A 23,807-nucleotide genomic window follows, 5' to 3' on the forward strand; every position below is an offset into this window, starting at 1 on the left:
GAGAAACTCAGCGGGCTGATGCATGGGCTAGGTTGCACGTCGACCTCTTTGTCGAGTTCGACGAGTACGGTTACTGGGGTCCCTAAGCCTGCTCCTAGTATTAGAGCTGAAGGCATCTAATGCAAAGGTTATTGGATCTGATGGATCCGTAAGGACGTGTCTAGGGCGTCGACGGTGACTGGCTCCTGCATGATCAGGATTCGGTGAGTAGTCAGCGGCGGCAACGATAAGGCGATTATCATGACGCATAGCCTTATCGAAGTACCGTTCCGACGCTGACTTCATGTATTTCTGGATTGATTCAAGGCCCAGGTCGTCGTGTAGGTCAACGTTCCTCACGAACCACGGAGCCCCGACGGCTAACCTGCAAAAGCGGGATTGTAGGGATTGGAGGGTGTCTATGTGTGTGCGGGCCGCGTGAGCGAATACCACACTCGCGTAAGTCATGATGGGCCTTATGCAAGTTTTGTAAAGTGTCACCTTGTTCCGAAGGGACATTTTACTCCGCTTACAGATCATGGGATAGAGTCTGCCGAGAATGAATGCGGCACGGTCGCGGACTGTTTTTATGTGTGGGCGGAATGTCATGGATGCATCCAGGGTGACTCCCAGGTACTTAACCTTCCTGATCCAGGGTATAGGTTGGCCGAAGAGGGTGATCGGGGGAGTGATATTTCTCCTCCTAATGCGGGAAGAAATAAGCGGTGAGTTTCCCCTTTGAAATAACACTGCTGTGCTTTTCGCCGGGTTGATGTCTATGCGCCATTTTCGGAACCACTGTCCGAGGGCTAACGCTGCGCTCTGGAGTTTACTCGCGATTAGGGACTTGTTTCTACTTGAGTAGTAAACGGTTGTGTCGTCAGCGAATAAGGCTAGCTGGGTCGGCGGCGACCGGGGAATATCATTAATAAATAAACTAAATAAGAGCGGTGAGAGAACGGAGCCTTGCGGCACTCCAGCCGTGAGTGGTCGCGGGGAGGAGCGGGTTCCCTCTACTCGATATCGAAAAGAGCGGTTCGACAAGAAGTCCCGTATGATGAGCACGAGACTATCCGGCACGCCCATGTTGAATAGTTTGAAAATCAAACCGTTGTGCCAGACTTTGTCGAACGCTTTTGCGACGTCGAAGAAGAGAGCTCCCATGTATAACGGTTTTGGTCGATTAAGTCCCACAAGAATGTGCTCCGTGAGGCGGTGCACCTGTTGTACGCATGAGTGATTTGCACGGAATCCGAATTGTTCATCGATGAGAATGCCCTTGGATGAGACGAAGTCTCTGAGGCGTTTGTAGAGCAGACCCTCATACAGTTTGCCTAGAGACATGAGGAGGCTAATCGGGCGGTAACTCGTCGGATTATTTTTTGGTTTACCGGGTTTGTGTATGCCGATAACGTCCGCTTCTTTCCACACCGTGGGAAAGATACAGTTAGCCAGAGCGGCATTGAAAATAGATGCCAACATCACGATGAGTTGGACCGGTAAAAGTTTAATAACGCGGTTAGATATACCGTCGGAACCGGGAGCCTTGCGAGGACGTAGGTCTTTGATCAGGTCTTTAACTTCCATTGAGGTGACGGGCGGTAACGCGTCCAAGGGTGGCAAGGAGGCTCTGCGTTCTACCTCACTGTCTACTAATTCTACATGAACAGGGTCCGCGGATTGAATGCTGGGCATGCACTGGGCTTGCAATGTATCGGCCAGCAGCTCTGCTTTTTCGTCATCATCGAACGCCGCGAGTCGGCCTGAGGGGTAAAGAACATCTATGCAATAAAGCTTACTATAAAGTCAATGATTATTATCTAGAAGATTGCACAAAGTGGGAATGAGTTACTCGCTCCGGGCATTTCAATATTGTAATAATTGTTATGTTATAATACTCATGTAAAAATGAATATTTAAAAAATTATTTAAAAAAAATCTAATATTTAAAATATAATCTAATATTTAAAAAAAAAAAGACATGCCCGCTGAGTATCTTGCCAATTCTTCTCAGGACGGAGGCTAGTTCTTGTGAATTGGCGGTAGTTCTTTTGACGTTCAACAAGTATGTACTTTCATTTATATTGAATAATTTTTTTTTTATTTGATTTGATTTGATTTGATTTAAATGTTATTTGGGGACAAGACAAGACAAAGACAGCTAAATGAAAAGCTGACTACTTGACTTTAATAAAAGCCATAAGAATAAAACGAAACGTTAAATAAAAATACCTTGATAACAACCGGCGGGTCTTTGGAGAGTAAAATCAAATTGTGTTTTTTTTGTTTAAGCGAGCCTTTACTACACTAATTTACATTCACGGAGTAGAATTGGCATGAAATTCAGGGTTTTTAATTCTTATATTTCTATCACTGCTTAATTCAAGGTGGGTCATTTACGTTGCTGAGTTCATTAACCAGTTTAAGTGATAAAAAAACTTTTGACATTTATCTTCCAATCTACTTTTTTTTCTTATAGCTCTTTACATTGCAGTCAGTTATCTGTACCGATAAAATAGGCCTTCACATTGAAAAATTCGCGCAATTTTTTTCTAACCTACCTATTCTAGTCACCTCGACTAATATCCTGATTGACGTATCGATTTATGACAAATATGTTTACCAAGAATTTTTTGAACAAATAATTCAGCATTAGCTATATCATTAACCCGCTTCTAATTGGTGAAAAGGAATTGATAAGACTGAAGGTACACGACACGCACCTCGCGTTATCTGTGCTGCGAAAATGATTCATTTCGTAATAAGTATACAAGCTTCAGTTTTCATTTGGTAGTTGAAGACAAGCGACGCCACAACCGACATGCCAGGTAAGTCGTTTTATCAATAATTCAAAGACAACAAAACGGTTTTTGGTAAATTTAGATACGATACAAAATAGGACTTTAAATTTTGGGCTGATAACGAAAATTGTATAATAGCATCTACACTTAAACGAAACATCGACAATTATAAAATCAATTTGAGTATTTCAGTGAAATTAATGTTTTTTTCTTAATTCAACCAGTCTTATCGGGCAACATTTGTATAGTTCTAAAATGACGTGGAAAAACGAATTTCTCATAAAATTTGACGAATGTGCTATTGAGATTTAAAAGAAAAACTAGAAACTTAATTATAAAATGGAGTACTCTATAAGTGTGGTTTTAAATCGTTATATTTGTTCTACATCAATATAGTAGAATTTTCACGATAATAACGTTTCTATATCTTCACCTGAACAAATAATAAATTAATTGACGTTGGCTATAAGAAAATTAATATTTGTATTCTTAAAATATTTCCAATTTGTGTATCTTTAATATACGCGTTTGGATTGCTAGTGACCGAAATATCTAGAAAGAGGTGAACGCTCACATTTATCTGTGCACATAGTAAGCCGTGTACTCGTTTTGTGATGTAAATCTCGTACCATCACGCGTTTACAGGTGCTATTACTGAAACAATGAATTGTCTTTGTCTTATTTATGCCTCATGCAATAATTTCTTTGAATATTAAAAATTCTTTTTTCTTTGTCTCAACCGAAATATGAAATAAAAAGCATTATTAAGATGTGATTGAATGAACCTTTGTGACCAACCTTATGAGGAGTATATGTATAGCCGACTCATTGACGTTTTTACGATATGTTGGATGGATCTTCTTCATCTTGTCATTGTCGGTCTACTCTTTTCCATTTTGTAGTTTGATTTTGCATACAATATAATAATCAGTAACTTTAACTCTCCACCGCACCGCTTAGAATGATAATCTGGACGGTGACTTGTGAAAGATTTGACTAATAAGATGATTTAAGAAAAATATTTACTAGTGCGGAACATTGATGCAAAATTACAAATGAAAGATTATAATTAATCACCAGACAAAATATTGGTGTGAAACGTATAAGCCGTATAATAAATTTGCCTGTGCTTAGCTTATTCCAGTATTTTGGTTAATTGCTCAACCATCTCGGATTGCAGGAATGAATTCAAAACTAAAAGCAAATACTTCATCGAGCTGGAAATATCCAGAAGAATATCATTGTGTGATTATTTATTACAAAATAATGTACCTACAATAGTAGAATGAGTCATTTACCTTAGGTATAATCCAGTTGGCATTTTCAAATACTTATCAATTGGCCTCACTTTTCTGATGATAAAAGTAGATAGCATTAAGTTTTTTTTTCTTTCGTACACATGAAATATTTCGAAATAAACATTATTTAACCGCTTATCTTGCACGAAAAAATATTTTTCAATCGAAATTTCTGATTAGTGATAAATTAGTTGCTATTGTGTGTTTTTTTTTTTAGGGAAGAATGTGTTGTGTAACGATAAATGAAACGACACGATTACGATAAATAAAGATTAGCGCGTTCATTATTTATCGTTTCCTTGAATAGAAACAGATAGATGGGACTTTATGAATCCGATATACCTACTTGTTTGAATTATATTTTCGATTTCTTCTCTGTTCAATTCTATAAATATCACCACCATACAGAAAGTGGATTTTAGACTAAAACGGCGTTCTTGCGCACCACCTGAAACAGTCAAACTAATTAATGACCTATGATTTTGTTGATGAACAATATGTAAGTAAAAAAACCTATAGTACCTATCACAGGTCACATAAGACTGACGTGAACTATATTTGTTTGATGTTATATAAACATATTACTGTACAGGACAGTATTACGGTTGGGGAGCGCCCCCTCCTCCCCCACACGGGTTTCCTCCACCTCCACATGGTCCTCCTCATGGTCCTCCCCATGGTCCTCCCCATGGACCCCCGCACATGTACCCTCCTGGTGCCATCGTTTACTACCCAATGCATCCGGGGTATTTTTATCCACCACCTCCCGGGGCGGATTCTGTGCAAGTGGTGGAAGAAGCCGAAGCGGTCCCTGAATTACCCGGAGAGACCGTCGAGCTACCTTGGAGTAAGTCTGGAGATGAATCGAGTTAAATTAGAATATGTTTTTATCTAAGAGATAACACCTTCCACTCATGTATGTGCCAAGCGCATAGATCACTTAGGACATGGTTTCATTAGTACTATTACTTACTTACTTACTTATACAGCTCAGAATGATATTGCTGGTATAGCATACCAGTTTAAAGTTAAAAAAAAAATTACTAATTTATTAAGAACTGACTTTTATTCAAGCATTCTTTTTGTATTTGCAAGAGAATGAAGTGACTTTGTAATCCAATCCAAAATCAACACACAAATGACTCACGCTTTATAATCTTTAGACCGATACAAAATATTTTTTATTTCATTTATTTTTTACCTACAAACAAAACAAGTGTTAATGAAATAGCTATATTTCAGTTCCATGACTTTTCATATCATCACTAGCCGTATCGATAGATAATTAAGTCAACGGGAAGGTGTTATCTGGTCTTGCTATCTGTAATGTTCGCCAATGTTGGGCCAATCCTCTCTATGGATCGCGATGTTCTCTCCAGACTCTCCTGGTTTCGTAGTAAGATTAGCAACCGCGCTTAACAACAATCCAAATACTACCCAATTATAACCATAAAGAGTTTTGGCCGTCGCTTGATGTGTTGTCGGTATTTTGATAGCGTCTTATGATGTGATTACGCTGTTGCTAATTTACTAGAATCTTTATTGGGATATTTAATTAATTGGCATTTTTAAGTCCTCAAAACACAAATCAAAATTTTCTAGTCTTTAATACTTCTGAATTAGCTAAATGTTAGCTAATCAGCTTAGTAATCTAAGCTAAGTAAGTTAGTCATTATTATAATAAGGTAGGTTAAATGATTTTACGCTTGGAATTGTGAAGTGGACTTGACTGTTAACTAATATTGGAGCCTATCTTTGGATTCGAGATTTAAGTCCCAATTTTATTGGTATCACAGCTGTTCCGACTTTTCAATGATAAGTGTGATGGCTTCGCAGCCTAGGTACATATTTAATACCAGTCCGGACTACAATACACCTCACCAATAACATGGAAGTAAATAATTTATAAACACAGAAATTGTCAACATTGAAAAAATATGTAGCAGCAAACCAGATTTTTTTTTAAATTTTCCCAACGAAATTTGGGGTAGATGGTCATCAAGTAGAGGTTTTAGCTAACAAATCTCCAGTAGCAGTAGAAATCGCTCAAAATCGTATTGTAATTACAATGTAATGTCTCAATAATCTTCTTTCATTTCAGGCACATACCGTTGGGTCCCCGCTTGCTTAAGCCAGCGCAGCATCCCACCAGGTGCCCTCAGGGTCGGTACCGATGCTGACGGTGATGAGATCTACGCGGGAAGAGCTCACCACGAAGGTGACATCGTTCCGGCCAAAGTCATTCCGACCAAAAACGCGTGTTATATTTCTTTCGGTGGTGAAGAGGTTCTAAAAGACCAGTTTGAGGTATGTTATAATCGATTTATAATAGTGGACGGATGTTTATGAAGTGTCAGTTTTTATCAATGTTGTATTTACCAAATTATATTTTCGTCCCACTCTGACGAAACAGAAATCTTTGTGAGCATTTTAGAGTGTTTAGGAATCATGCGCCTGTGTGTGTGTGTCAATCAATCCACACATTTACACTAAAATTTTATATTTTCAAATATAAAAACATTAAAAATTAAATTTTACTCGTTTGTCTGTATTTTCATAAAGAAATGACCCCTGGGAACGACTTTACACATTGTGCCAGATAGTCTTGTATTCTTAAAAACAACATTTTAATGTGAAATACAAACATTGGCGAATATATCGTCAGTTCTACAAAAACTCTAATCATGATTATTTTTTTTTGCTTACATTTGTGGACGAGCTTACACCCCACCTAGTGTTAAGTGGTTACTTGAGCCCATAGATATCTATAACGTAAATGCGCCACCCACCTTGAGATATAAGTTCTCAGGTCTTAGTATAGTTACAACGGCTGCCCCACCCTTCAAATTGAAACGCATTACTGCTTCACGGGTTTGATTTTTATTATACGATGTTATTCCTTCACCGTGATAGTCAAATTGGTACCCGTTTGCGGGATTCGAACACCGGTGCATCGCTAAATACGAATGCACCGGACGTCTTATCCTTTAAGCCACGACGACTTTTAAAATGAATTCATGAAATTCATGATTTATTTAAATCTTCAAACTCCTTAACAAAAACGATTGACATCTGCAGTCTCCCATATTTCTATCGCTGTTTTCAGGTACTAGTACCATCCATGTTCGCCTGGCAGTTCTCGACAAATGGCGAAGTCCCGCCCGGCGCTGTCGAGGCTGGCTCCACAGCTGACGGGGAGAAGCTTTACTTCGGCAGGGTCAATCATGACGGATGCACTACGCCTGGCAAGGTGCGTGGTTTTATACTCCAGTTAATGTTTTACCGTATTTATGGGTTATGTAGGCAGCGGCTTGGCTCTGCCCCTGGCATTGCTGTAGTCCATGGGCGACGGTAACCACTTAGCATCAGGTGGTCCGTATGCTCGTCTGCGTACACGGGCAAGAAAAAAAAAACGTGGTTACAAAAGTAAATGACAAATTTAGTCACCCAATTTGATACATGAATTCGAAGTTTCAATTATATTGGAAAACTGCCTTTCTAACTGCAACGCATAAAATATGCATGGTGCCAGAAGATATTATGATTTATTACGATTATAATAAAAATCTCTCTGTAGTTTATATGCAGGTAACATTAAATCATATTATGATACTATATTAAGTACGATGTTGTATATTATGCATGACGGAGGAGAAACGAATTCTCGACGAAATGTTCTTAAAAAGTGTGACGTCAGCATTGTTGACGTCACGGTCATTAAATTCTCGATGATGACTCATATTTGGGCTTCCAAAACAAAACTTCACGAGAACTGCGTATATTGCACGAGAAGCATAACAACGTTACAGAGAGATCCGTACTGTACTACGGCTCGGACACGAATGAATCAACGCTAGACAGCACGGCCGTATTTATAGGACTTCGTACACGTCAGCGTGTTTACAAGTATTAAACACGTGAGCGTGTTTACAAGATTTTAAAGTATTGAAATTACAATAAAAGGGACTGTTTAACATCAATTTCTTATCACAGAGTAATTAGTTGATGATCAGTAGGTAAATAGTCCTATTTGCGCCGACACGGCCATACTGACAGGCGGTGCGTGCTCTGCACCGGCCTCGTTGATTCTCGTAGGTTTTTCTTTGATTCTCATTGACCTGTAGGAATAAAAAGTTTCTCTGAGTAGCGCATCTGTTATACTTGCGTTACTTGTAACTATGAAGGTTTGAGACTTATTAATGCGATTTGATTGTAGGGTTCTCGGAGGGTATCGTAGGGTTCTCGGAGGGTATCGTAGGGTTCTCGGAGGGTATCGTAGGGTTCTCGGAGGGTATCGTAGGGTTCTCGGAGGGTATCGTAAGGTTCTCGGAGGGTATAGCAGGGTTCTCGGCGGTTCTCGGAGGGTATCGTAAGGTTCTCGGAGGGTATAGCAGGGTTCTCGGCGGTTCTCGTAGAGTTCTCGGCGGTTCTCGTAGAGTTCTCGGCGGTTCTCGTAGAGTTCTCGGCGGTTCTCGTAGAGTTCTCGGCGGTTCTCGTAGAGTTCTCGGCGGTTCTCGTAGAGTTCTCGGCGGTTCTCGTAGAGTTCTCGGCGGTTCTCGTAGAGTTCTCGGCGGTTCTCGTAGAGTTCTCGGCGGTTCTCGTAGAGTTCTCGGCGGTTCTCGTAGAGTTCTCGGCGGTTCTCGTAGAGTTCTCGGCGGTTCTCGTAGAGTTCTCGGCGGTTCTCGTAGATTTATTTAAGGTGTTCGGATAAGGATGTTGTGTAGTGTGATGTTGTGGCGTACACTGTGGTACTTATGTAGTGGGCGTACACTGTGGTACTTATGTAGTGGGCGTACACTGTGGTACTTATGTAGTGGGCGTACACTGTGGTACTTTTGCCGAGGCGTACACTGTGGTACTTTTGCCGAGGCGTACACTGTGGTACTTTTGCCGAGGCGTACACTGTGGTACTTTTGCCGAGGCGTACACTGTGGTACTTTTGCCGAGGCGTACACTGTGGTACTTTTGCCGAGGCGTACACTGTGGTACTTTTGCCGAGGCGTACACTGTGGTACTTATGTTGTGGTGTAATTTTGGTAATTAAAAATAAAAACTTATCTTTGAGTGTTGATTTTGTTGCTCGACCATGCTGATTTGTGGAGTAGATGTATAGGCTCATCGGCTGTTGCTGGAGGGTAGTCTTCTTCTGCCGATATGGTTAAATGGTCTCCAGGTTGTTGCTGAGCGGAGGCGGCATGTGATCCCACTTCTGATGACGGAGGAGAAACGAATTCTCGACGAAATGTTCTTAAAAAGTGTGACGTCAGCATTGTTGACGTCACGGTCATTAAGTTCTCGATGATGACTCATATTTGGGCTTCCAAAACAAAACTTCACGAGAACTGCGTATATTGCACGAGAAGCATAACAACGTTACAGAGAGATCCGTACTGTACTACGGCTCGGACACGAATGAATCAACGCTAGACAGCACGGCCGTATTTATAGGACTTCGTACACGTCAGCGTGTTTACAAGTATTAAACACGTGAGCGTGTTTACAAGATTTTAAAGTATTGAAATTACAATAAAAGGGACTGTTTAACATCAATTTCTTATCACAGAGTAATTAGTTGATGATCAGTAGGTAAATAGTCCTATTTGCGCCGACACGGCCATACTGACAGGCGGTGCGTGCTCTGCACCGGCCTCGTTGATTCTCGTAGGTTTTTCTTTGATTCTCATTGAACCGCCGAGAACTCTACGAGAACCGCCGAGAACTCTACGAGAACCGCCGAGAACTCTACGAGAACCGCCGAGAACTCTACGAGAACCGCCGAGAACTCTACGAGAACCGCCGAGAACTCTACGAGAACCGCCGAGAACTCTACGAGAACCGCCGAGAACTCTACGAGAACCGCCGAGAACTCTACGAGAACCGCCGAGAACTCTACGAGAACCGCCGAGAACCCTGCTATACCCTCCGAGAACCTTACGATACCCTCCGAGAACCGCCGAGAACCCTGCTATACCCTCCGAGAACCTTACGATACCCTCCGAGAACCCTACGATACCCTCCGAGAACCCTACGATACCCTCCGAGAACCCTACGATACCCTCCGAGAACCCTACACGCTTCACTTGCCCCCCTTTGCCTTTTCATGAGTTCTGTCTCGTGCGAGTTTTGTATGCTGGTTGTTGAGCGACAGGAGGTTTTAGTCGGTTCAACTCTGACATGCCCCTCCCTCCATCCCCAGTGGAGGGCGGAAATCCGGTGATTTCCTCCTGACAAAAAAAAGGTTTCATAAATAAATAAATAAATAAATTTATTGCACAATTGTTACTATTGATTTTTCTATCATGATTATTTATTTTTAATTTGATTCCAGATCCACCCGTCACACGCATGTTGCTATTACCCGTTTGATGGCGAAGAAAGGAGCTCCGCAGAATATGAATGCTTGGTACTAATGTAGAAAATGTTATCGAAAAACGACTTTGGAAATTCACTTCAATTAGCTCAATTATTTAATGCATTATATCTATTAAACCGTACGTAGTTTTTTGTTTTTTTTTTTTTGTTAAACATTTATCAGAAAAAGGGATTTTAATTTGTCATTTATCATTAAATCTATTAGGATTATTTCGTGTGAATTAGTTTTGTGATATGACATATTTTATGAAGTTAAATTGTTTTTAAGACATTTATATATAATATCGAAGCTTAGATACTATTTTGTCCTAGAGATTATACAGTTTTGAGATATAGTCGTGAATTTAATGTATTTTGAATAAAGTTTTTTTTTTAATAATAACGTTTTATTTTTATCTATATTGTGTACCATCATTTCTTTATTAAATAACTAGCTGACCCGGCAGACTGTGTAGTGCCTCAATCGATAAATAAAAGACCTAAACTTTTGTATAAAATAAACTTAAATATTTAATTCCTAGAATTTTCATAATTATCTACCTCTTAAGCCTTCTCTGGATTTCCACAAATAATTCAAGACCAAAATTAGCCAAATCGGTCCAGCCGTTCTCGAGTTTTAGCGAAACAAACGAACAGCAATTCATTTATATACTTATATATAGATATAGATGAAAACAATGGTTTCATTATTAGAAGTGCTGCTTCGTCGATAGTGAAAAACAAATAACGTATCTTTAAGTGCTATGTAGAAAAATGATGTAACAGGACAGATAGCTCAATAGAGCTCACGAAGAACCTGTTATGAATTTCAATGAACAATGAAAAACCTGACGCAGCTCCATAAGCTTCCAAAAGGTAAGCTAACAGAAAAAACTTCACTGGTGGTTAGGACCTTTTGTGAGTCTGCGCGGGTAGGTACCACCACCCTGTCTATTTCTGCTGTGAAGCAGTAATGCGTTTCGGTTTGAAGGGTGGGGCAGCCGTTGTAACTATACTTGAGACTTTAGAACTTATATCTCAAGGTGGGTGGCGCATTTACGTTGTAGATGTCTATGGGCTCCAGTAACCACTTAACACCACGTGGGCTGTGAGCTCGTCCACTCATCTAAGCAATAAATAAAAAAAGGTGGGTGGCGCATTTACGTTGTAGATGTCTATGGGCTCCAGTAACCACTTAACACCAGGTGGGCTGTGAGCTCGTCAACCAATCTAAGCAATAAAAAAAAACATTTAACTTAAAAGCATCGATCATCTATCGAAAGATACAATAATACACGTCCTATTAAGTTTTTTGTATAATTCTGTACACCTCGATCTGCCGGAAGATACGGTAAAGGGTAATACTGAATTATTTATACAGCGTCTTCCATTCAAACCCGTTTGTCGGCTTCATTAGTTCACAAGGCAAAAAGGGCTCCATCCAAATTACATAACATACGCATTGCAACATGCCGTTATCATTTTGTTGAACAACTTGCTTGCATATTCAGGTTATGAAGGCCCTTGTAAAAGGCACTTGTTGATTATAAATTATTGTTGCGTATTGCAAAACTTTACGTACCTACAGTGCCCAGCGATAAATACCGCACATCGATTGACCTTTGGATAGAGAAAGTCGGCTAATTTCGACCTCGTAGAGCGCTATCTCTGTCGCACACTATATTTGTGACATTTGTCACTCGTTGTTTTTTTTTATTGTCCGTGTAGGCCGACGAGTATACGGCCCACCTGATGGTGAGTGGTTACCGTCGCCCATGGACTTCAACAATGCCAGGGGCAGAGCCAAGCCGCGGCCTACCGAGAAGGACAAGGACTGTACAAGTGCCTAACTATGGGTGGACGAGCTCACAGCCCACCTGGTGTTAAGTGGTTATTGGAGCCCATAGACATCCACATAGTAAATGCGCCACCCACCTTGAGATATAAGTTCTAAGGTTTCAAGTATAGTTACAACGGCTGCCCCACCCTTCAAACCGAAACGCATTACTGCTTCACGGCAGAAATAGGCAGGGTGGTGGTACCCACCCGCGCGGACTCACAAGAGGTCCTACCACCAGTAATTACGCAAATTATAATTTTGCGGGTTTCATTTTTATTACACGATGTTATTCCTTCACCGTGGAAATCAATCGTGAACATTTGTTGAGTACGTATTTCATTAGAAAAATTGGTCTTTGGGTTGGTTCGAAACCCGTCTGGGATTCGAACACCGTTGCATCGCTCAACACGAATGCACCGGACGTCTTATCCGTTAGGCCACGACGACTTCAAATTTAGATATTGTTGTTGTTTGAAATACAAACAAAATCAGTTGAGCAGTGGAACCGTTCCAATTGATTAGCCATATTCACAAGAGGTTTCAAATGTAATCAAAAATCTTGAAAAATCAAATCTTGCATTTATTATTTTCATTTTATCATATACGATTGTTCAATTACTATTGGGTTGTTTGGAAAGTAAGTTCGTTTTTTTTTGTGGAAATAAACACATAGATCGAGCTTTGAGAATAATCCCAGGCCTTTCAATTGGTCATTGTTGAATTTGATAAATTTAACCTCAATCCAATCTCACGTGTTGTCGCGTCTTTATCAGCTTCAACCGGCCTTCCAGAACGTGGTGCATCTTTGACATCAAAATTGTCGGATCGAAATCTAGCGAACCAGTTCTGGCACTGGCGTACTGTCAACGCACCTTCTCCACACACACTGGTTAATTTCTTTCTGGCTTGAGCACCATTTTTACCCTTTCCTGTAGTGAAACAGTAAGATATGTCGAAAATGCTGCTTAAGGCTCTCCATATTTAAAAGGGCACCAACAAAAAACTACTGGGTAGAATTAATTGGAATTTTTCACACACAAGCCTTGATATATGAGCTCTCAAAGCATATATAAATTATACGGCTTAAACGCTTCCGGAAGTTGGGTGCAAAAAAATAAAATTAAATCCTCTGTCGGGAAAAAAGGAAATTACTTTCCGAACCACCTATTATTTTTATATAGTACAGTTAAGGCTTCGTTCGTGACCACGAAAACTGTTAACGCCTCAATCGTCCGTGACCACGAAAACTGTAAAGCCTAAAGTAGTTTTAATTATGCCTACGCTACGCCTCGCGAGAACCGGCCAAAGTTTTCAAAATAATTATTGCAGTCATAACTAAAATGTACTAGAAAATCTTGAGCACACCGCGTTCTCATCATGATTCGAGTCACAACAATTCGTCAATATTCGTCATTAAGTCGCTGTCTGCCAAATGCGGTAGACGCGTCTCTAGTAAACAACATTCCACCGGACGCATAGTCCTTATTGAAATTATTCGATTTGAAATTCGTGTGGAACAAAATCGACAATGAAAGTGCTTTTCTTATTTATTGTTTGTAAGTATCAAAATACTATACCACATATTTCTCATCAGCTTGTATTAAAACATTATCTAGGTATAAATAGGCTTGAAGTTCTAAAATCTGTTTTATATTTTATTACCAATGTTAAAAACCTAAGCGTGGCATTGTATCATAAAGTAAATACAGTGTTATCGTTATACTATTATATAGTATTTCCTTATTAGATTTCTGATAAAAATGTTTCTTTTAATATCATCTCGAGTTTGTTTATCCATTTTTAAGTTTTCGACCTTACAAATGATTTTTAATGTTGTAAAAGTTGTCGCTATTAAAATATATGTATTTGCATAGCCTAGTATAGTCTATGAAAATGTTTTCGATACGTCTATATAGTATCTCAGATATGTTTATTTAGATTTATCTCAAGAACTAACACATATTGATTTCATTGTGGTGATGAAATACGATAGATCATATATTATTAAGTATTTTAATATTGTTGGCAAGCCAATTCGCGTTATACATTGCACGCGATTAAAATTTAAATTCTATACAACGCCGCGATAATATTGTTTTTAAATTTGCATAGTTATATTGAAAAAAATATACTATAGGTTTTAATAAGTAATTCAATGTACGGTGGTTTTGTAATTAGATAAATGACTTATTAACTGAAAAACAAAATGCAAACATTAAAATAATTGTACCTGTATATTCTTGATACGTATTTTGAATTAAACACAAAATAAGTGTTACAAGCAAATTAACATAGTAACTGACCTCATTTATTCTGCAGGTTCATATCATTAAATTTCAAAATAGTACCCGCATATGCATCAAAACTAGCAACTGTTGAAATACAAACTGTTGAAATACACGTTAGGTAGCTTTTGAGTTTGGAATAAACTTACAAATCTAATACTTATTGCTTAAAATTTGTGGACTATACACTATATAGAAATTGGCCACTGTGTTTTGATGAGCTCATAGTTGGCTTTATCAGAATGCTCAAACTTACCCAAAAAACAATGAAGAGGATTACACGGAGATTCCCTGCGTGATTTAATCATTAATAGATTCGTAGGAGAAACATGGTAACCGACATAGCCCGAAGGATTGCGAGGTTAAAGTGGCAGTGGGCAGGCAACGCATATTGCGTTGAAGCTAAAGAGCTCTCGTGTGACGACCAAGCATCAGAAAGGAGAATGGGTAGCCACAAGTTAGATCGACTTGTAAAAGGTCGCGAGAACCCACTGGATGCAAACGCGCAGACGGTTGCACTTTGACTAATCTTTAGGAAGACCTATCTCCAGCACTGGACTTCTGTAGGTTGATAATGGACTATGTCGGGATTTAAATCCTTAATTAAGACTATAAGGCCTATAACATACAGCCCAGTGGGACCTCCCATATATAGGTAAACTTGACATATAGATTGCCTCTGGTTCGAAACCGAATTTTAAAGGGTGGGGCTTACTGAAAAACAATCGTGAGTTTGTTTTCACGTTTTTGTTCAAGGATGGTATCGTGATGTCTGTCATCATCATCATCATCAGCCTTTATCTGCCCACTGCTGGACATAGGCCTTCCCCAATGCCTTCCACATAATGCGGTCCTCCGCCTCCCGCATCCAACGACTTCCCGCCGTGCGCACTAAGTCGTCAGTCCACCTAGTTGGAGGACGCCCCACGCTCCTGGTACCCATCCGTGGCCTCCATTCGAGGACTTTCCTCCCCCACCTGGCGTCGCTGGCTCGACAGATGTGACCGGCCTATTGTCACTTCAGCCTGCTAACTTTGAGAGCTATGTCGTCGACTTTGGTTCTCCGTCGAATTTCTTCGTTGCGGATTTTGTCCCTTAGAGAAATACCGAGCATAGCTCTCTCCATCGCCCACTGTGCAACTCTTAACTTATGGTGATGTCTGTGAAATTCTCTAATAAGTTAATACCAGGATACTACTCGTTTTTTTAACTACAGCATACAAACCATTTCTTACAGTATTCGTCGCGGTGTCTTCGGACATGGCGGGCGAATGTAACATGTCAGCTTTTTACTTGGAGCTCGGCTGTACTCCTATCCCGAGCGTGGACAACACGACAATATGCCCAGACGCGTTCAAATGTCCAGATCTACATCCAGACCCAACGATGTGTTACTATAGGTAAGTTTTTAGTTAAGTTCAAAATATATTTTGCACTAATATTCTTCTGATTCGGAAACCGTGATTGAGAATGATAAAAACTAAAGCAGCGGTTTTATTGAGTAACCGCGCTGCCGATATAACAATGAATTTTAAACAGCTAACACGTTCAAAACTAAATCGATAATTGGCAAATAAAAATATTGTTTTTTTTATCAGATTTGCTCCGCGGTTTTGCGCGTAGGTATTTTGTTTCTAAATCATGAATAGAGCACGTTACGCTTTTTCCGAAACAAAGAATCAGATATACTTGGGTCGCGGTCTGATCCTTAGACTACGAATCGATCAGTAAATCCTTCGGTACATAAAATTTGCAGATCAGCGAACACGCTTTTGGGTTTATTACAGCTGACCATTCATTATTTACCATTACAAAACGTATCTTATTTGTTAATTCAATAGATTCTCTTTTCGAGTAGCAAACATCCAAACATACAGTTAGTATAGATGACGAATATTTGTAAACAATGGCAGCAGCGACTGATCATCCGTCTCGTTGGTGAGTCATTGCAACCTCGAAGGAATATGACCGAGAGCAAGTTTTTTGCATAAACAAGGAGTTTGGTTACAAAACACGAGGCTTGACCTCCGCGGCGACGGTCAGGATTCAACCTTCGACTGAGTTACGAGAAACGTTGGCTTCTTTTGGTAATTTGTCGAATTTCTTTCGCGCATTAATCCCCTCAGACACTGTCCACTGAGTTTCTCACCGGATTTTCTCAGTGGGTTGCGATTCCGATCCGGTTTTAGGTTCTGCGAAGCACTGCTCTAGCTAGGGCTAGTGTTAGCAAATTCGTTAGGTTGAAGCCGCAAGAGCTCACCTACTCGCTTGATGAATCCAGCATGACTCGTTTAGGTCACTTACGGTAGGCAGCGGTAGGGCTCTACCTCAAGCATTGCTGAAGTCTATGGGCGACGGTAACCACTCACCATCAGGTGGGTCGTATGCTCGTCTGCCTACACGGGCAATAAAAAAAACTAGAATTTATAAAAAAAGCTGATTAATTGGATTTTTTTGTTTTCATTTGTTGAGTAATTGAGTCCTGCTTCATTGAACTTCGCCTTTCCAACGCTTTGTTTTCAACGGAGCATTAAATATTACTTTTTTTTTCGGTAAACAAAGCTTATTCGCGCAGTACAGTGACCTTGAAAACAAATACTGGTATAATAATAATGACCTAGTAGTGGTCATCAAGTGTTGGAAATTTTAGCATCATTAAGGCTTACTTCACCACTAAGAACTAGAATCATTTTATGTGTTACATTTTATTTTTTGTTTTGCTACTGATTTTGACTATTACCAAAAAAGTTATATTGAAATCTGAAGAGACTGCTCGGTACGGTCGACAGGCCTAATGCTTTTTTTGCCTACCTATGCTAGTAACCTCGAGAGGTTATGTTAGCTTTACTGAACGCTTAGGCGAGCTCAGCCTGACGAATTTGATAGCCCTAGCAAGAGCAGTTGATGCGCTAAGCATCTACGACAGGTCGGGATCGCGACCCGCTTAAAAGATCCGACGAAAACTCAGTGGGCTGTGTCTGCGGGTTAATTTTCACGACGGACCCATCGTCGCATTCGACGGGTTCGACAAGAACAATGACCGATGCTTGGAATGCCTAAAAGCTCCAAGATCGGTCTTAAATGTTGCTGTTTGCAACTTGTATATATGCAAGTTTATTTTGAAAATGTCGTTAGCGAGATGAATCTCTTGCTTGAAAGCATCTGTCAAATAACTTGTGTACTAAGGATGGATACCGCCATACCCATAGTTCGTAATATTCTTTCGCGTCGGATGAATTGCAAATTTAATGAATTTTATTGTAGGTACAACACGATTCTGTAACTCAACTGTGGAATTCTTTTCATGAACTGCCTATTCACGTGAGACGAATAAATGTTACAAATATAGAAGCTTGCTATGCCATGCCTATTTAGATGCAAGCGCGTGTCTTTTAAGAGACGTAATTTATTATTAATTCATGTTTACCAACATGAGCTCGTGCAAATATGGAACCGATGTATTATAACAATAAGGCGATGCAAGCAATAACTGATGTCATAATGGATCGTAATGCTGCTGACTACACGTTTATAAATAAGAACGGAAGTTGTCGTGGCCTAAAGGATAAGACGCCCGATGTAATTATATTTATACAGTATACTAGCGACCCGCCCTCGCTTCGCTTCGGAAACTGTAATTTATTATTGATTTCTCTCTTTAATGGATGATAATATACATATAAACCTTCCTCTTCAATCACTTTATCTATTAAAAAAAACCGCATCAAAATCCGTTGCGTAGTTTTAAAGATTTAAGCATACATAGGGACAGACAGATATAGGGACAGAGAAAGCGACTTTGTTTTATACTATGTAGTGATACTACCTGAAAGTATTTAGAGTAATAAAGCCCACTGAGTTTCTCGCCGGATCTTCTCAGTGGGACGCGTTTTCAATACGGCGTTAGATTCTGCGAGGGACGGCTCTTGCTAGGATTCGTGTTAGCAACATTGTCAAGTTTGAGCCCCGTGAGCTCACCTACTAGCCCGGTGACGCTGATGTGGTCTCTTTAGACCATCAGCTTAGGTAGAAAAAAAAGGGCAATCATCAGAAATTCAATTTCTGATAAATGAAATTTCTGATTATTGTGATTTTTTTTATTGTACTACGTAGATGATTGGACGAGCTTTCTGCCCACCTGGTATTAATTGTTCATCAGAGCCTATAGACATTAACAATGTAAATACTGCCAATCATGTCGCGACATGAGTTCTTAGTGTCATTTTTACAGTACATCACACTTTACATCACATTTTATATCGTACTTACAATAATTACATTCTGAAGTCGTCTTGGCCTAAATGATAAGACGTCCGGTGCATTAGTATCTAGCGATGCAAGGTGTTCGAATCTCGCTGGTAAGTACTAATTTTTCTAATGAAATACGTACTTAACAAATGTTCACGATTGACTTCCACGGTGAAGGAATAACATCGTATAATAAAAATCAAACCCGCAAAATTATAATTTGCGTCATTACTGGTGGTAGCACCTCTTGCGATAAAAATAGGCTGGGTGGTGGTATCTACCAACCAGTACGGACTCATATTTACCACTAGTGTAAAACCGTTTTTATTGTAATTATATTTTTTCGAGATCACGGACGCCTAAGGTTTGATTTGCCGACACTTGAATATGTGTATAGCGCTGAATGCCAACGATTTTTCTATGAAAACAAGTAACTTTTATATTTCATATCACACAGAACGAACTAACAGTATCTTGACTATCTATCTTACCAAACGGTAGCTTATTTAGATAGTAGATAAGAAAATCCCAGGTGTTAAAAATGTAAATATTTAAATTATTCATAATTGATAGACAGTAACTCAACTGGTTCTAATGTTGCAAATGAATCACGGGAGTCGATGACCAATCACCATCGACCGGACTATAAGTTTATTTACCTTCAAATCGACTTTTTGGCGGGAACGCGAGGAGTGAAGTTGTGTGATTTGTTTTGTTTTGTCTATTTAGTGTTTCTTTACATTTAAATGTGTAATAATGGTGGTTTATTAACTATGTAGTATCTTTGAAAGTGCAAAAAGGTGGGAAAATAAAACAAAGCCGCTGTACGTAACTTTTTATTTTTTTATTGCTTAGATGGGTGGACGAGCTCACAGCCCACCTGGTGTTAAGTGGTTACTGGAGCCCATAGACATCCACAACGTAAATGCGCCACCCACCTTGAGATACAAGTTCTAAGGTCTCAAGTATAGTTACAACGGCTGCCCCACCCTTCAAACCGAAACGCATTACTGCTTCACGGCAGAAATAGGCAGGGTGGTGGTACCCACCCGCACGGACTCAGAAGAGGTCCTACCACCAGTTATTACGCAAATTATAATTTTGCGGGTTTGATTTTTATTACACGATGTTATTCCTTCACCGTGGAAGTCAATCGTGAACATTTGTTGAGTACGTATTTCATTTGAAAAATTGGTACCCGCCTGCGGGATTTGAACACCGTTGCATCGCTTCAACACGAATGCACCGGACGTCTTATCCGTTAGGCCACGACGACTACAATACGACTTCTCGAGATCCTACAAAAAGTCCACTGAAAATATCTCAGGAAATGATCATTATTATACTAAGATTATTTTTCATCCTATATCATCTCATCTCATCTCATTTCATTAATTTCACTCCATAATGTCATTTTTCATAAAAATAAGAATATAAATTAAAATAAGACTTGACCCAAAGGTCTTAGTTACCTGGTCATAAAAAAACCAATCAACTTTCGTACTATACGATCACGATATTTATAATAATAAATACTCGTAACAATAATAATAATAATAAAAAATATCTAGAAACAAATCACGCATGGTAATCCGGCCCCAAAATAGGATTCCCTGTGTTATGGGTACCAGAGACTGACTTACATACTTTTACGTTTAAATATGTAGATAATAAACATCCAGACAAAGAGTAAACAAATCTGTTTATCACACGAATGTTTGCCTGATGTGGGAATCGAACCCACGAGTCTCGTCACAACAGTCAGACTATTGCACTAGTGAGTCGGTCCGAGACATCTATGGCACTGTCACTCGACTATTTTTAAAGCAACTACGAGTACCGGATCGGAAACGCGACCCATTGAGAAGATCCGGCGAGAAACTCAGTGGGCTGTGTCTGAGGGTTAATTTACTCGTCGAGCCCTTCGTCGCAAGCGACGGGTTCGGCGAGGACGGTGAATGGTGCTTGAGGTACCTACCTAAAAGCACCGTTAATGGATCGGGAGGATCCGTAATGGGGATTCGATAACGATTCCTACCTGTAAGCGCGTTCATTCAATGTAGACATTATCAGTAAAAAAAAATTAAAGAATTTTACACTTACTAATAATTATTCTACAACGACTTTATCGAAATAACAAGTTTTTTTTGCTCGAATCGTTAATGTTCGAAGACAAATTCCATTAATTCAAGAGCGTTCTATATAAACTAATTTAGTTGTGAATATCTCGTATAATAATGATATGAGAGTCGATTTCTTGAACAAACGACTATATTCAATGTTTTCACAAGGAATTTGAAAAATTTTAAGAGTTTGTATTTATATTATATATTGTTACGCCGGTATGAGTAACGCCATCTATCGCTGAATAGTCGAACGAATATCGAAGGATCTAGTAGCACCTAGAACGCATTACTGGTTCATGGCAGAAATAGACAGGCGATGGTACCTACCCGCGCGAACTCACAAGAGGTCCTACAACCAGTAAAAAAATGACATAAAACTTGATGTATTCTTCCAGAGGCGCGTCATATACGGACCGGTCACCTTTACCCCAGAATTTGATCAAGAACCCGTGCTCCCAGGCGTGCAGCTGCCGCATCTCCGACGGTGAGCCGCAGTTCGATTGCGCCGCAGTCGACTGCGTGGAGTCCTTCGACTCCGACCTCCAGGAGTGCGTCAAAACGTACGAATTGGACTCATGTTGCAGCACAGCAAATGTCTGCGGTAAGCGTTTTACTTAACATCTAAACATAATATTGAATTGTATTTTTTTTTTATTGCTTAGATGGGTGGACGAGCTCACAGCCCACCTGTTGTTAAGTGGTTACAGGAGCCCATAGACATCCACAACGTAAATGCGCCACCCACCTTGAGATATAAGTTCTAAGGTCTCAAGTAAGTTACAACTGCTGCCCCACCCTTCAAACCGATACGCATTATTACTTCACGGGATAAATAGGCAGGGTAGTGGTACCCACCCGCGCGGACTCACAAGAGGTCCTACCACCAGTAATTACGCAAATTATAATTTTGCGGGTTTCATTTTTATTACGTGATGTTATTCCTTCACCGTGGAAATCAATCGTGAACATTTGTTGAGTACGTATTTCATTAGAAAAATTGGTATCCGCCTGAGATTCGAACACCGGTGCATCGCTCAACACGAATGCACTGGACGTCTTATCTGTTAGGCCACGACGACTTCACATAAATGTACTATAACTACTACTTCTTAGTGCCTAGCTTCCATTTCACCGTTTCTTATTAATATTATCAATATTTTAACTGTATATAAATTAGTGCAATTGACTTATTTATTTATGAGCGCTAATTTCCCGCTAATGTGGTAGTAAATAACAATTGCAACAATGGCTGAGGCCATTGTTTATTGAAGTGAAACTTCTAAAGCGACTTCCAACAAGTTTGCGTTAAACGTTTAACGCTACCATGGAATAGAAAGAGACAGAGCGAGAGTGAATGTGTGGCACTCGAGCGCATGCGCGTAGTATACCTGTTATAGGACTTACAGGCCAGCACAAACGTTAGCAACAAGTAGCGTCCAATATTTTAATGAAGTATTTTAAAAACATATATTTTTATTTTTCTATCTATAATTTAAAAAAATGTATAATATAAATGTTGAAGATATCGCATCTCTTATACACAGCATTCCCTATTACAAGAGCAAACTGATTTAAGGATTAAAATTGAAAATGAATAAAACCACAATACCACATCGAAACAGAAGTTTCACTTCATACACGTGCATCAAGTTGGACGCGCGCAATTTTTTTCTTCAGAATTCTTGTAATAAATGAAGGTATTCTATGCGCAAATCGTGTGTTTCAGGCAAGGACGCAATCGCAGCGTTAAAAACCTGCCAAGTGGACGGCAAAACGTACAGGGAGGGGGAGATTTTCGAGCCCCAGAACACAAGGAAGACCTGCATCTGTACATCCGACTGGAGTGGCTCCGCGGACAACTCAGCTTATTGCAGAGACATCGATTGCGGCTTAGAAATACATTACCAGGACAAAATATTTGATAACTGCGCTCCGATATTCGCCGGGAACGGACGTAGTTGTCCAATTGGATTTGAATGTCGTAAGTTTGTTATTTTCGTCCTGTGTCGTGTACCTTAATACATTGCCACGAAAGACGAGATTTTTTTATTGTTTAAATGGGTGGACGACCTCACAGCCCACCGGTCTCAGTATAGTTACAACGGCTGCCCCACTCTTCAAACCGATCATGTGTCGATGTCGTCTTCATGATGTTGTGCCATCTCTACTGGTGGTAGGATCTCTTGTGAGTCCGCACGGGTAGGTACCACCACCCCGCCTATTTCTGCCGTGAAGCAGCGTTTCGGTTTGAAGGATGGGGGAGCCGTTTTACCAACTGAGACCTTAGAACTCATATGTCATGGTGGGTGGCGGCATTTACGTTATAGATGTCTATGGACTCCGGTAACCAATTAGCACCAGGTGGGCTGTGAGCGTGTCCACCCAAAATGCTATTAAAAATCATGCGTGACAAAAAAATGTTTGTGTCAAATGTCATAATTATTATACACCTCCAAAAATTCCTCTTTCCAGCATCGACAACCACAAAAGTAATGAGAGGACTGAATCTGCGCAGCGTGAGTGCCCAGTGCGTCTTCGGCAACCAGACGCTTTCAGTCGGCGATGAGATAACTGTCGGCGAGCAATGTACAACATGTATTTGTGAAGTACCGCCTTTTGTATCGTGTTTAAGGCAGAACGCTTGCTAGGCGAGTACACTGCTCGCTAAGAATCAACCTTTCTAATTAAAACCTTCTAATAAACATAATCCACAAATGAACACAGCAGATATTTAATTTCAATATTTAAAAAAGTCGTTGGGCCGAATCCCTGGCTTTTCGTAATGCCGATCTAAATAGGGGTAGGGGATAGGGGGCAGGAGCTAGTGCTCCTTAGTAGGGGATCAGTAACCTAATGTTCCATATTCCATACTGCCACTC

The 23,807-nt window shown here is 40.0% G+C and overlaps 2 protein-coding genes across 2 annotated transcripts; both read left to right on the plus strand.

Moving 5' to 3' along the window:
* Nucleotides 1-4,670: 4,670 nt before the first annotated feature.
* On the plus strand, nucleotides 4,671-10,824 carry LOC778521 (farnesoic acid O-methyl transferase-like; the record flags this gene model as incomplete). Its single annotated transcript, NM_001098345.1, is given in 4 exon segments — nucleotides 4,671-4,925; nucleotides 6,180-6,385; nucleotides 7,185-7,328; nucleotides 10,407-10,824. Coding segments are annotated over 4 exon segments (692 nt in total), but the record flags the coding sequence as incomplete, so codon positions are not given.
* A 2,771-nt stretch (nucleotides 10,825-13,595) lies between these two features.
* Nucleotides 13,596-23,647, plus strand: LOC101741051 (uncharacterized). Its single transcript, XM_038011648.2, has 5 exons — nucleotides 13,596-13,825; nucleotides 15,792-15,954; nucleotides 21,324-21,529; nucleotides 22,655-22,909; nucleotides 23,401-23,647. Exons 1-5 carry the CDS (start codon nucleotides 13,798-13,800, stop codon nucleotides 23,574-23,576), a joined length of 828 nt encoding a protein of 275 aa, XP_037867576.1. The 5' UTR covers nucleotides 13,596-13,797; the 3' UTR covers nucleotides 23,577-23,647.
* Nucleotides 23,648-23,807: the final 160 nt, after the last annotated feature.

This window comes from Bombyx mori, chromosome 6 (genome assembly GCF_030269925.1).
Source record: "Bombyx mori chromosome 6, ASM3026992v2".
In the NCBI taxonomy this organism is placed as follows: domain Eukaryota; kingdom Metazoa; phylum Arthropoda; class Insecta; order Lepidoptera; family Bombycidae; genus Bombyx; species Bombyx mori.